At 40.3% G+C, this 13,647-nt stretch overlaps 1 protein-coding gene across 1 annotated transcript in view; it reads right to left on the bottom strand.

Moving 5' to 3' along the window:
• Window positions 1–13,647, bottom strand: part of LOC309548073 (uncharacterized protein) — a gene marked incomplete at its 5' end in the record, with an annotated part of 124,880 nt that overhangs the window by 14,383 nt on the left and 96,850 nt on the right. The window contains 4 exons of the mRNA XM_082248042.1: window positions 4,580–4,794; window positions 4,928–5,035; window positions 9,076–9,252; window positions 11,337–11,357. Coding sequence (XP_082104168.1) covers window positions 4,580–4,794; window positions 4,928–5,035; window positions 9,076–9,252; window positions 11,337–11,357 — 521 coding nt within the window. The remainder of the gene's footprint in view (window positions 1–4,579; window positions 4,795–4,927; window positions 5,036–9,075; window positions 9,253–11,336; window positions 11,358–13,647) is intronic.

Here is a 13,647-nt window from a genome sequence, read left to right as displayed (position 1 = left end):
ATCACAGCCGATCACATGAGCGGCTCCAGCACGAGCCGCTCGTTCTCTCTGCAATGCGCGCCCCAGGGGGCGCGCAGAGCAGCGATCGGGGACGAGGCTGTGAAATTGGCTCTTTACCACGTGACCGGCTGTGTCCAATCACAGCCGGTCACAAATGTCAACAGAGAACACGGTAACTAGCTGTCACTGTGTTCTCCTCCTCACACACTGATCCTGTGTGAGGAGGAGATTGTGGTAACAGCTAGTTACCGATTACAGTGCACGCTAAACACACTGATTGCCCCCCCCCCCAATAAAGAGCACCTGTCACTAGCCCATCAAAGTACCCGAGTACCTGTCACCAGCCCATCAGGCCATCAGGTACTCAGATGACAGGTACTCGGGTACTCTGATGGGCTGGTGGCAGGTATTCGGGTACTCTGATGACAGGTACTCGGGTACTCTGATGACGGGTACTCGGGTACTCTGATGACGGGTACTCGGGTACTCTGATGACGGGTACGCAGGTACTCTGATGACGGGTACTCGGGTACTCTGATGTCGGGTACTCGGGTACTCTGATGACAGGTACTCGGGTACTCTGATGACAGGTACTCGGGTACTCTGATGACGGGTACTTGGGTACTCTGATGACAGGTACTCGGGTACTCTGATGACAGGTACTCGAGTACCTGTCAACGGAGTACCCATCATCAGAGTACCTGAGTACCTGTCACATACCCATCAGAGTACCCGAGTACCTTCCACCTGCTCATCAGAGTACCTGACGCCTGAAGTACCCGAGTACTTGCCGCCTGCTCATCAGTACCCATCACTACTCAAGTACCTATCACGTATCAGTACTGATCATCAGTACCCATCAGTACAGTATCACCTATCAGTATCAGTACTACTCATCAGTACTTATCACCTGCCTGTCACCTGCCCATCAGAGTACCCGAGTACCTGTCACCTGCCTATCGGAGTACCCGAGTACCTGCCATCTGCTCATCAGTACCAGAGTACCTGTCACCCTTCATACAGCCACCATGTCCAAGTCCAAAAAGGTTTATATATGTCCTCCGTTTAAACCTAAATACCGGTGTTATGGCAGCAGATAGCTGCCATAACCCTGGTATTTTTTTAAACGGTGGACGGTTGGCTTTCCGATAAGGGTGGTCCCAGCAGCGGATTCGCCGTGGGATCACCCTTCCGGGATGGCGGAAGAGGCGCCCCCCCCCTCCCGCCGCGTTCCGGTCCTTTTCCCCGCTTACCGGACCCGCCGGCAGCGGGGAAAACGATCCGGTCCTAGATCCTCACAGACAGGATGTCGAGTGAGGGCAAGCTTGCCCTCACTTGACTCTATGGTCTTGGAGGACCGGAGCTACGGAAAATGTTGTTGCCTAGCAACCGGTTTAAAGGTCCTTTTTTTTTTTTTTTTCATTTTATATAATAATTTTTTTTTTTTTTTTCTATCTTTTAGTGTACTTGTGAGATCTGAGGACTTTTTGACCCCACATCTCACAAAAAAGAGGTCCTGTCGTGCCTATTTCGAGGAATGTTTACATTCCTTTTAATAGAAATAAAAATGATCAATTTTTTTTTTAAACGGTGTAAAAATAGAAAATAATAAATAAAATAAATAGTAAAAAAAAAAAAATTAAAGCGCCCTGTCCCCGTGAGCTCGCGCGCAGAAGCGAACGCATACAGAAACCCCGCCCACATATGTAAACGGTGTTCAAACCACACATGTGAGGTATCGCCGCGATCGTTAGAGCAAGGGGAATAATTTGAGCCCTAGACCTCCTCTGTAACTCAAAGATGGCAACCTGTAGAAATTTTAAAATTGTCGCCTATGGGGATTTTTAAGTACCAAAGTTTGTCGCCATTCCGTGAGCGTGCGCAATTTTGAAACATGACATGTTGGGTATCTATTTACTCGGCGTAACATTATCTTTCATATTATGGAAATAAAATTGGGATAACTTTACTGGTTTCTTATTTTTTAATTAAAAAAAATGAATTTTTTCCAAAAAATTGCGTTTGGAAGACCGCTGCGCAAATACGGTGTGATAAAAAATATTGCAATAATCTCCATTTTATTCTCTAGGGTCTCTGCTAAAAAAAAAATATATAATGTTTGGGGGTTCTAAGCAGTTTTCTAGCAAAACAACTGATTTTAGCTTGTAAACACCAAATGTCAAAAATAGGCCTAGGCAAGTGGCTAGGATGCATGATGATGCTCCTTGGATGTTAGGCCCCTCTATATGGCTAGGCTGTGAAAAAGTCTCACACATGTGATATTGCCATACTCAGGAGGAGTGGCAGAATGTATTTTGGGGTGTCATTTTTGCTGTGTACATGCTATGTGTTAGGAATATCCTATAAATTGACAACTTTGTGTAAAAAAAAAAAAAGTTTTCATTTTTTTCCCACATTTTCCAAAAACCTGTGGAAAAAAATGATATGTTCAAACGACCCATAATGCCTCATAGAATATACGTTGGAGTGTTTGCTTTCCAAAATGGGGTCATTTTGTGGACTTTTCCATTGTATTGGTGCTCTAGGGCCTTGAAAAGTGTGATAGGTAGTAAGAAAGTTTTATGTGTATTTATGCTCCTAGAACGCCTGAAGGTGCTTCTTGGACGTGGAGTCTCTTTTTGTGGCCAGGCTGTGTAAAAGTCTCACACATGTGGTATCGCCATACTCGGAAGGAGTAGCAGAATGTATTTTTGGGTGTAATTTTTGCTGTGTACATGCTATGTGTTAGAAATAGCTTATAAATTGACAACTTTGTGGGAAAAAAAAGAAAAAAAAATTTTCTTCATTTTCCCAAGAATTGTGGGAAAAAATTACAACTTCAAAAAACCCACCATGCCTCTTACTAAATACGTTGGACTGTCTACTTTACAAAAAGGGGTCATTTGGGCGGTATTTGTACTGTCCTGACATTTCAGGGCCTCAAGAAAGGAGATAGGCAGTCAGTACATCTGGTGTGATCAATTTTCAGTAATTGGTACCATAGCTTCTAGACTCAATAACTTTCACACAGACTAAATAATATACACTAATTTGGGTTAATTTTACCAGAGACACGTAGCAGTATACATTTTGGCCCAAATGTATGAAGAAAAATTATTTTTTTTGCAAAACTTTATAATTGAAACTAAAAAGTGTTTTTTTTTCAAAATTTTTGCTCTTTTTTTTGCATATATCACGAAAAAAAAAAAACCCCACTTGTGATCAAATACCACCAAAAGAAAGCTCTATTTGTGTGAAAAAAATGATAAAAATTTTGTTTGGTTACAGTGTAGCATGACTGAGCAATTGTCATTCAAAGTGTGAGAGTGCTGAAAGCTGAAAATTGGTCTGGGCAGGAAGGGTGTCTAACTGCTCTGTATGGAAGCGGTTAAATAGCTGTAGAGAGGTACATCACACTGCATGTAGGCATGGTTTGTTTAATTTCTGTATATTACCTGTGGCAAATCACTTCATTGGGTATATGTAAGGGTTTACAACCACTTTAACAAAACTGTACTCTGTTGAATATTGACAGTTTCACAACCCCGAGATACTCCAGAAAACAGAAAAATTCTTCAGAAGGCATTGTGCAATATGTCTCAACAGAACGAAATCCCTCATGATCTTAAGTATTGTTCACAAAACTTTATGACATTTAAAGTTGCTTTTAAGACCTATGTCAACAGGCTTTTGTCCACGTCAGGATTTTGCATTCCCATACAAGTCTATGGGAATGAAAAAGTCAATTGTCTCAAATTGTCAAACTGCATCTAAAAAAATTAGCCCAAAGTCCTTCAACACAGGCACTTAGTCACCTTATAGCAGGGGCCTTCAAACTATGGCCCTTCAGTTGTTCAGGAACTACAATTCCCATCATGCCTAGTCATGTCTGTGAATGTCAGAGTTTTACAATTCCTCATGCGATGTGTAGTTTCACAACAGCTGGAGGGCCGTAGTTTGAGGATCCCTGCCTTATAGTATACAGCTGAGACTACATTTTTATATGGGTTAATCAATTTAGGAAGTGATTATATCACTGGTTAGGAGTATGGTTAGGAGTATCGTTTTGAATGTAAGTTGATGTAGATTAAGTTTTCCACATAAATTGTATAAAAAGAGAGGCAGCGCCATGATGGTGGCCTGAAGAAGGAGCACGCATGTTCTGAACGCGTGCCACGCCTATCACTTGTGACTCCGGTACTTCGGCTCCCCCCAAGATCCTTGGACCAGCCTCAGGAAGTGTTGCTGACCACCCGCACAGCCGAAGGCTCCATCCGGCCTCCCTGACTAGGGTCGCCAACCATCCTGTCGTACACAGCAGGGTCTCATGCTGCTACTCTTAGATGGCGCTGCCTCTCTTCTTATCTTCCCTGCAGAGTCACTTCTAGCTCCTCTAAAGCGCCTGCCACTAAGCTAGCACACTGGACTCTCCTTCTATGTGACTGTTTGTGGATGTTTTTATTTATCCAGTTATTGGGACTCATAGCTTTTAATGCGCTGGATATCCTACCTTTTGCTAAAAATAAGCAAGGACACTGACAACATTACTTTTCGTTATATCTGCAATTTCCCCACTTACCACCATAGTATTGCCACAGGTGCCAACACTGCTCTGCACGGTCAATGAATACACACGCTGCCCTTGCAATATACTTTCTACGGCTCCAGAACAGCTGGACTGCAATAAAGATGATGCAGATGGCTTGTAGCCGAGGACCTCCAGCAAATTCTTACCCACAGAGATTGTCATGTTTGAACTTTGACACTGCACTGAATAGATTACATTGCGCACATCTGTCAAGAAGGAAAGAAAAAAAGATATGTACCCAAACAGCAAAAAAGCCAAATATACAATATCTAATTGTATAACAATCTAACCGTATTAAGACATGCAAGAGTGGGAAGTAAGAACGGAAAAGCAACTTACTTAGACCTTGAGATGTATAGTAAGTCGCGTTAGGCGCACAAGCTGCTGTCTGATTGACATATTTACAGACTTCATCTGCAAGGCATGCTGGAGAACAGTAAGCATCCGCTGTTATGTGATACAAGGAAATACAAGGTTAACAAGGCCCACATACAGAAAGGATTCTTTACAGTAACAGCTGTGAAATTGTGGACTAGACTCTCCTCTCTTAGAACCAGTTCTGGCCAGCTCAGTACATTGTTTAAAAGAGCTTAATGCATTTCTAAATATATGGATTGGATACTAATATTTAAAGGTAATAACACCAAGCATTGTTGAACAAGGTAATATCAAATTGCATTCAGGGGGTCAGAAACAATTTTTTCCCCCTGTTTGCCTTCCTTTTTGCCTTTTCTATTTATTTATGTATTTTATATATTTTTTATTTTTTTATATTTGTTAAAACTAGATGCACTCTTGTCCTGATTCAAATCTGCACTGCGACTGGATTTGGCTTAGAACAAGGTGCAGGAAACGCGCACTGAACGCGGGTTTCTCGCACTGTGTTCTACTGTGAACTGGCCCTTAAAACCAAACTCAACATATATAAAAAATCTATTTTAATCAAGTATTATTTAATTTAAAAATAAACACATTTTACATACATCCAGCATAAGTACATATATTGTCTCTGGATTTATATTTGTACATTGTATTTAATTGTACGTCACTTTTAAAGGGGGGGGGGGGCACTACAGGAGCCAATCAGTCTCTTTTTCTCTGCCTAGTGCTTTCCATCTAACAGTGGAAGCCTTCTGACAGGACAAGATATCATGTGCTTATTACTCCTTATAACTCCTTCTTTGTCCAGGCGCAGAATTGGATGGATACTCAACTGTTTGGGGACCAACAGGTTTGTAGCCTAAACCCCACTCCTGCTATACTTACATGTAGGCTGCATGTAGAGGGTTTCATACACTTACCTAACACACGCTCCAAGCTTGGTCCAGCTGTATGCTATATGATATATATCTGTGACATGATAGCTGAAATCTGCCAGGTCCTCTGTTCAGTGGTTTTCCCTATGCACACTGACCACAGGAGGTCACTCACTTGGCACTGCCGCCTTTTAGAGTGCCTTGCATTTTCTTTAACTGAATACAAGGCATCTTCTGATTGGATGAACTGGAAGTCAATTCCTCCCTATCTTGTCCAATCAGAGAATGACTTACATTTGTTAAAAAAAAAAACAAAAAAAAAAAAAACAGGGTGTTCTGTGAAGAGCGGCAGTGCTGAGCAGGCAAACCCCTGAGGTCCACGTGCAGAGGGCACAGGACCTGAAGGATTGAGACTATCGCTGCTATATATATTAAAACTGAACTCCAGGTATCACCACGCAGCCGACTTCTGCAGTGATTGTCAGCTTTCTCAGCACCACTAAGGTATATGTGATATGTATAGCTGGCCATAGACGGATCAAACTTTAGTTGGTTAAGCAGGGACTGATCACTGTGTGGCTGTCCCTGTTCAACAGAAGCCAATCATTTGATTAAATTCTGCCAAAGGAGAATGTTGAAAACTTTTCTCGATCAGGGGCGGTAGCCACTAGAACACAATGTCCCGGTGGAGGGGTTTCCTCCATTCACCTTGTTTGTGTGGATGGAGGAATATGTTTTTCAGCCAGCGTGCTGGACAAAAAGAAAGAAAGTTACCCCTCTATGGCCATTTTTACATTGTGTTACATTGTGTTAAGCTGTGCCAATGTAAGTATACATATAATTGCAGAGTTTTGCCCATTGGTACTTTAGACGAAGCGCCACACAACTAGTAATAAAAACATAGTACAAGTTTATTGGGTATATGCCAGCAATAAAACTGGGAACAATGTAAGTATACAATATAGATCATACCTAGAGTTCAGTTTTAATATTCCAGAAATTATTATTTGAGTAGATTATTAAAGTAGTTGCAAATGGTCAAACAAACCATTCAGTTTAAAAAAGAAATGAAAGGCAAAACATTTTGTAAAGAGATATAAAAACGTTATAAATACCTTTTCCCCCTTTTTTTTTATAAGTGATTACATTCCCTCTGTTCTCAGCTGCATAAGAGCTGGGGGAGGAGAAGCAGCAGCAGCAGCACACTGAGCTTCCCAGTGAATGGCTGTGCAACAGAGGCATGTCAGGAAAGGTCTGATCATTAGAGGAGAGCACAGTGAGTTCCCAGCATAGCTAGAGAACTGATCACAGTGTGCACTCCTGCTTAGTGTAGTCAGTTTTTTTTAGAAAAGCAGAGGGACTAGCAGGGACACCAGGTATTTCACACAAAGGAACCAATACAAAGAGAACTGGATACTTTCTCATACAAGTACATGGTACAGCATGCACATATCAGGAATATGAAGTGTTTGTGTATCAAACTGTTACGCGGCTTCAAGCGTTGGGCTGAGATACATGCACTGAGGGGAAAAGAAGAATTATACTTCATGCCAACATCTACCCCCGGTAAGCACATTAGAACTGGGCAGAAATGTTTGTGTACTACAATGCACCAGTAAACAAACTTTAATGACCATTGTACTATTTTACTAATACTTTTTAGAAAGAATCCCTGTTAAGGGCCTATACAGTTAAAAAAGTGTGTTCACCGGTTGTGGTCCCTCCTGACTTGCATTGATCAACGGCCATTATAGATCTCATAGAAGGACGCCGTCTTTAGCTGGATTGCATTACAAGCTAGGTTTATCCTGCTCCACTGCCAATTTAGGTAAGAGCCATATAATGATCATGTGTGATATTGAGCCATTTATACTAATTACTGATTTATTAGGAATGAATACCTCTAAGGTGGAACCAAAATAAGTGAGTTGGAATACTATAATGAGATGTATCAATGTCTAGAAAAATTCCTGGTAACCTATTTAACCTCTATATTACGTATGGCAAACAACTGTGGCCCTGCAGTGATTATCAGACACAAAATGAATAGAAAGTATCGCAGGTGTAATATTATATGCCCTTGTAATATTATAAACCCTACTACCTTAATATTATCCTCGCCATTGCTCATAGGTGCACCCCACTTCAACAACTGATGGGTGGGACCCCTCATACTTCTTCTGCTTGGTCATACTCCCTCCAGTCGGTTACTGGTAATATCATTCTTTTAGTAAGTATAGCCATGACTCCTGGCATAGACTGCAATAGTCGTGAACTAATGGATTAAAATATAAATATTGATTGTACATTCTATTTTTACTTAGAAATATCATCTTTTTTTAAAATAATCTCCTGAAGAAGCGTGGTCGGCGTGAAACATGTCGAGCTGAACCCCAACAACTAGATGCAACACCCCATTGTTGGTTGCCCATGGGTAGTTTATAGTAGGATTTTGTATCCACAGGCTGTATTCTTACTGTACTACATGGGTGCAATTATCTAGCAATTGGGGTTGATGGTTCATCCCGATGTTGGGACATTGATATAAATTTAACCTAAATCATATACAATAATATTTAAAATGAAAACTGTTTGTCTAAATTGTGATTGTAACAAAATATATTTTTTAGCCAAAGTTAGCTCTTCGTGAGATTGTGTTGTGCCATTTTTTCCGTATCCTCTATTCCATATGTTGCGGTAACAAACACTTTAAGGCATAGATAATTAAATTGTAGTGGGTGTCATTAGTACTTAATATAAGTGGATACTAATTTTTTTTTTGATCCATGGAATATCAGATTGCCTCTCGTGGGATCAGGAAGGAATTGTTTTCCCCTGCTGTAGCAAATTGGATCATGCTTTGCTGGGTTTTTTCGCCTTCCTCTGGATCAACAGCGGGTATAGGATTGTGTATATGGGATTGTATGGTTGGGTTTTCATTACTGTTTTTTTTTTTGTTGGTTGAACCAGACTGGACTTGTGTTTTTTTCAACCTGACTAACTATTAGTGTATGTAACTATTAGTGTTGTCCAAGGCCATAATGCTTTTATTTCACCCTTTATGCAAAGTAAATGTTGCCTACTGCTTAAACAGCTAAAAAAACAACCTGTAGATTGTTTCTGATATCAGAGTATGTATATATAGCAAAAGAAAACTATTTGTAAATGATATAAAAAAATGAGTTGTTTAGTCATGCATTAACAATATATGTTCATGTATCCTTCATTTACCTGTGCAACAGTTCAAGTTTGAGTTCCAAGAAAGATTTGCAGGGCAGCAGGAAGAGGAATTTAAGGAGCATCCTACATCAGGTACACATGATGTGGAATTTGAGCATGTGCACCCAGAACTTTGCACACATGTCCCACTGCACGAGGAACACAAAGGAGGACTCCCATTTACTACAGCTGAAATAAAGAAACAAACATTAGTACATTGCTCACACACAAAGATTTCAGATAAAAGCTTACAATATATATAGCTTGTATGTGTTTTATATGTTATATGTACCACCCGGAAATGCCGGATCACGTACGTGATCCAGCGCAGAAGAGCTGCCTTGCCGCCATATATCTGTTATACAGTTGGCAATTGGTTAAAATAGTATTAAACCTAAAAACAAAAATGTAATTTGGAGCCTTACAAATTCTGCGTTATGGTGGCTGCATTACTCAGATTTTATTAATGTACCGTATGTAAAACCTTTATCCCAAAAGGAATAAAGTGCTGTAACTGCTTTTAACACACACATCATAGGTTGAACAGGATGGACTGATGTCTTTTTTCAACCTCACTAACTATGTAACTTATTTGGAGCTCAGCTTCAATTTTTTATTGAAGTCTATCTAAATTTGCTATTTTTAACACTATCCTCTCCCAGACGGACAAAGCTGCTGTGAAAAAGTATCTGTTTTACCACTTCATCTGAAATGCAGGCACGCTAACACTGGAAATATCACCAGGTGAAATAAAGAAACAAAAAAAAAATCTTTAAAGGAAAACAAATGCAGCCACCACATCCAGTGCCAGGACAAGGTCATCTAGAGCCCAGGGCAAATAGGCCAAATTACGCCTCCCCCCCCCCCCCCATTATGTGTCAGCAAAAATCCCCTCCCCAAAAAAATTGAGCACTTGTCTGCATACTTAGCTGAAATGATCTCATTATACATATACTCCCAGCAACCCCCCCCCCCCCCCCACAAAAAAAACTCCCTCTCCCTAGCACAAACCCTCTACCCCTAAAATTTCCCCTCCAAGTACAAATCCTCCCCCTTACTCCAAATCCTCCCTCCCAGCACAAATTCCCCAATCCCCCATCCTAGCACAACCCCCCCCCCCCCCTCAAATTTCCCCTTTTAACACAAATCCTGTCCCCCCTCCATCATATTAACTTTTCTAGCACCAACCCCCACCCCAGAATCCCCCATCTTAGCACAAATCCTCTTCCCCTATCCCCCCTCTCAACACAACCATGCCCCCCCCCCCAAATCCCCACTCCTAGCAAACCTCCCCAAATTTTACCTCCTATAATTCCTACTTCCTGCCCTCAATCTTTTGCGGTGCCCCTGAACCTCACATGATACCACAGTGCCCAGGGCAGCCATCCCTCCTGCCCAAACCTTGTCCCGGCCCTGACCACATCTAAGGATTGGTAAACTGCAATATATTACATAGTTGATTTGGGTTTAATACTGCATCTCGCATTTTTATGCAGTACACCGCAAAATGCTTGAAGGCAGTGAACAGGGCAAATAGAAAACAATTGTTTTCTAGGAGTCCTTGCATTGAGCCTGCCTTGATCAATGCAGATCAGTGCAGCTCAACAAACATTTGTGAGCAAGCTCTAAAGGAATATTGTATAATCAGAATATAATGTATAGGGAAAGGGAAAGTTGGGAAAAACTAGAATCAAGGGAGAATATATCGGTTGAACTGTAATATTGTTATACCTATACAAAACATTATAATGCATGTTTTAAAATAGATAAAAATAGCTAAAAGCCATCATTTCATAGAATATATTTGTCCAAAAGTTGATTGGCCTATTGTGTTCAGTTGTTTGTTTTCACATATCAATGGCACTTGTTAATGCATCATTCACTATTTATGATGACTGTTTCATGTGATTGCTATTGTAATACTCAATTTAATCAAATATTTGAATACGAAAAATAGATAAAAACAAATTATGTAGGTCCAATTTAAAGTGAAAAACCATTCAAAACATTTTTGCATAGAGTAGAGGATGATTAAAATTGCTGTCATATTTTTTTGAAAGTCTCGCTTCCTGGTAGGTTGTTTTCCCCCATATTTTCTGACTTGAAACTATGACAAAATGTGAGGGGGATTTTACCTATAATGGACATCCCATCCCTTTTCCACTCTGTTATGAAAAAATGTTTTTTACTTCACCTGCACTATAAATTTGCAAGTAGAATTATTGCTGTTACAATTTTTTTTTTGCTTAGTATGTAAATACTTTTATACTTACTGTAACATGTTGGGGTAGAACCTGGTAATAAAGAGAGAAAAAAGTGTCATAATATGTACAAAATGTTCACATGACAATGGTATGAAAAGCTCCTAAATAAACAACATTTCATTTTTTTTACGCAACTGGTATTACCATTGCATTACGTAGATACTACTGTCATTCAAGAAAACCTGTTTAGTGAGATACCTTACTCGGAGCAAACTGGATTTTACCTAAATTTGATGTTTTTGACGATTTATGTTTATGTCAGCACAGATATTTTATCGTCCATGAGCAAATTTTATTTTATTAAATTTTTTTTAATACGTTTTTTCTGCAAATAATTTTTGATTGACTCAAAATGATCAAGGAACGCAATGGAGAAGACAACACATTGGGTTTGATTTAAAAAGGCTGGGTTTACACTGTTGTGTATTGGATGAGGGTTTCCCTGCATCCAATTCATGGGTCAGTTGCCTGTGACTGGCTCTCAATGGAGCCGGTTCACACAGCTTCGGGACGGCTGCGGAGCGAATTGCACAGGAGTCCTGTTTGTCTTCTGGTCCATTTCAGGTCCAAATTTAGCCAAAAATTCGGACCGAAATCAGACCTGAAACAGTGAACAGGGACTCACCGGACCCCTGCTGTGAGCCGCTCCCCACAGAGGTATGAATACCAGCCTAAAGGAAAATAGACTGTGCACTAATTTTCCCCAGAACCTAGTAAATACAATGAAGCTTTTCTTTGTAGAGAATACCCAATCAGGAAATTGGCAGAGTTTCCTCTCATTTACTAAGCTTTGCAAAGCGCACAATTTATTTTCCTTAACCCTAGGACACATCTATGCATTTCTGGGAGCTGCATTTGCGTGGGTCGAGCAGACCATTCCTTTTACTGGCCTGCCGTACCTTTGTTTCCCACAGAAAAAGATGCATGCACCTTTTTTAAAACGCGTCTCACAGGTAAATTGCATGGTCATTTTGACCCTGGGATTTTCCTGTGGTTTCTGCACCCGCATTAAGATTTTACAGCATCGCGTTTTCACTGTGGGTTGGGTAATCGCTGTGATTCCCGCACCCACACGCATAGATGTGAAGCAAGCCTTAGTAAATCCACCCCAATGGCTCGCTCATCAAGCCTGCAAGAGAGCAACATATGCAAGCCAGTGCTTCACCCCCTCATGAGCACTACTCACATCCACCACAACTAGTAGCAATAACACTAAAGCCCCGTACACACGTAGCGATTGTCGGCCGTAAATATTCGGCCAACGTCCGATCGGCCGATTGTCGGCTTGTTAGTATGATGCTTCCGACAACCGTCTCCGACTTTTCGGCCGAACAAAATCTGGTGTGCAGACTATAAAATTTTTGTTGGCCGTCACCAGAATGGCCGATTGTTCGCCAGTCAGTACAGATTTTTAGGCGTTGGTACTATATAGCAAATATTTTCCGGAAAACATTTTATGCAGGGCTAGTGAAAGTTGGGTGGTCAAGAGAAGTACTGTAATTGAAACCGAGCTCTGATGTATGAAACATGTTTTTCAGCATGCTTTAAAAGCTGTTATAAATTAAAAAAGCATGTTTCCATTAGTATGTACCGTCATTTCATCACTTGCTAACTTCTCGATTTCTTCTGTTCATGTTAAATACTGGCTTCTGTTACATTTTAAGCAACAATAGCTACAAAATATTCCAATAAACTCATCACTCTAAATCAGCAACTCTAACTCTTTGTTTTAGTGGTACATCCATTGATGTGATCCACCTCCCCTACACATTCACCAAAGATTCCTTCTTGATTTGTATGTATCCGCATAAACATTCTCCAGCCAGGTTTATAAGCATTGGCAATGTATATGGGGAATGTGCCTAGACCCTAGTTTTAGAATGAAAACCACATTTGGTATCTCTATATTTACTAATCACTTTAGAAAAAAATATAGATATAGATTTAATATGAAAAGTGGGGAAAACATATGAATCATAAATCAAAGATTACTTTTGTTACCATTTTAGCATCGGCCCTCTTTTCCTGGCACTCATAACCTAACCATAATTTTTTATACTTATGATTTAGGGTCTATTTAAGAATACTGACAAGAAAAAATATTTCTCAGTTATTAAGAAAAATGTTATTTCTCTGCAACCCAATTATGTTTTCTTTAAAACTGCTAGATCAGCCTTTCTCAACCTTTTCAACGTAGAGCAAACCTTGAAATTAATTTTCAGGTCTCAGGGAACCCCTGCTAAAAATGCCTATATTTACAACTCATGATACATTAGTAAGATGATCAGAGGGATGAATGCTCCTTACACTTGTGAATAGT

This window comes from Pelophylax lessonae (genome assembly GCF_965119305.1).
Source record: "Pelophylax lessonae genome assembly, chromosome: 2".
Taxonomy (NCBI): Eukaryota; Metazoa; Chordata; class Amphibia; order Anura; family Ranidae; genus Pelophylax; species Pelophylax lessonae.
Note: the sequence above shows the minus strand (reverse complement) of the source record. Positions and strands in the feature narration are given on the sequence as shown.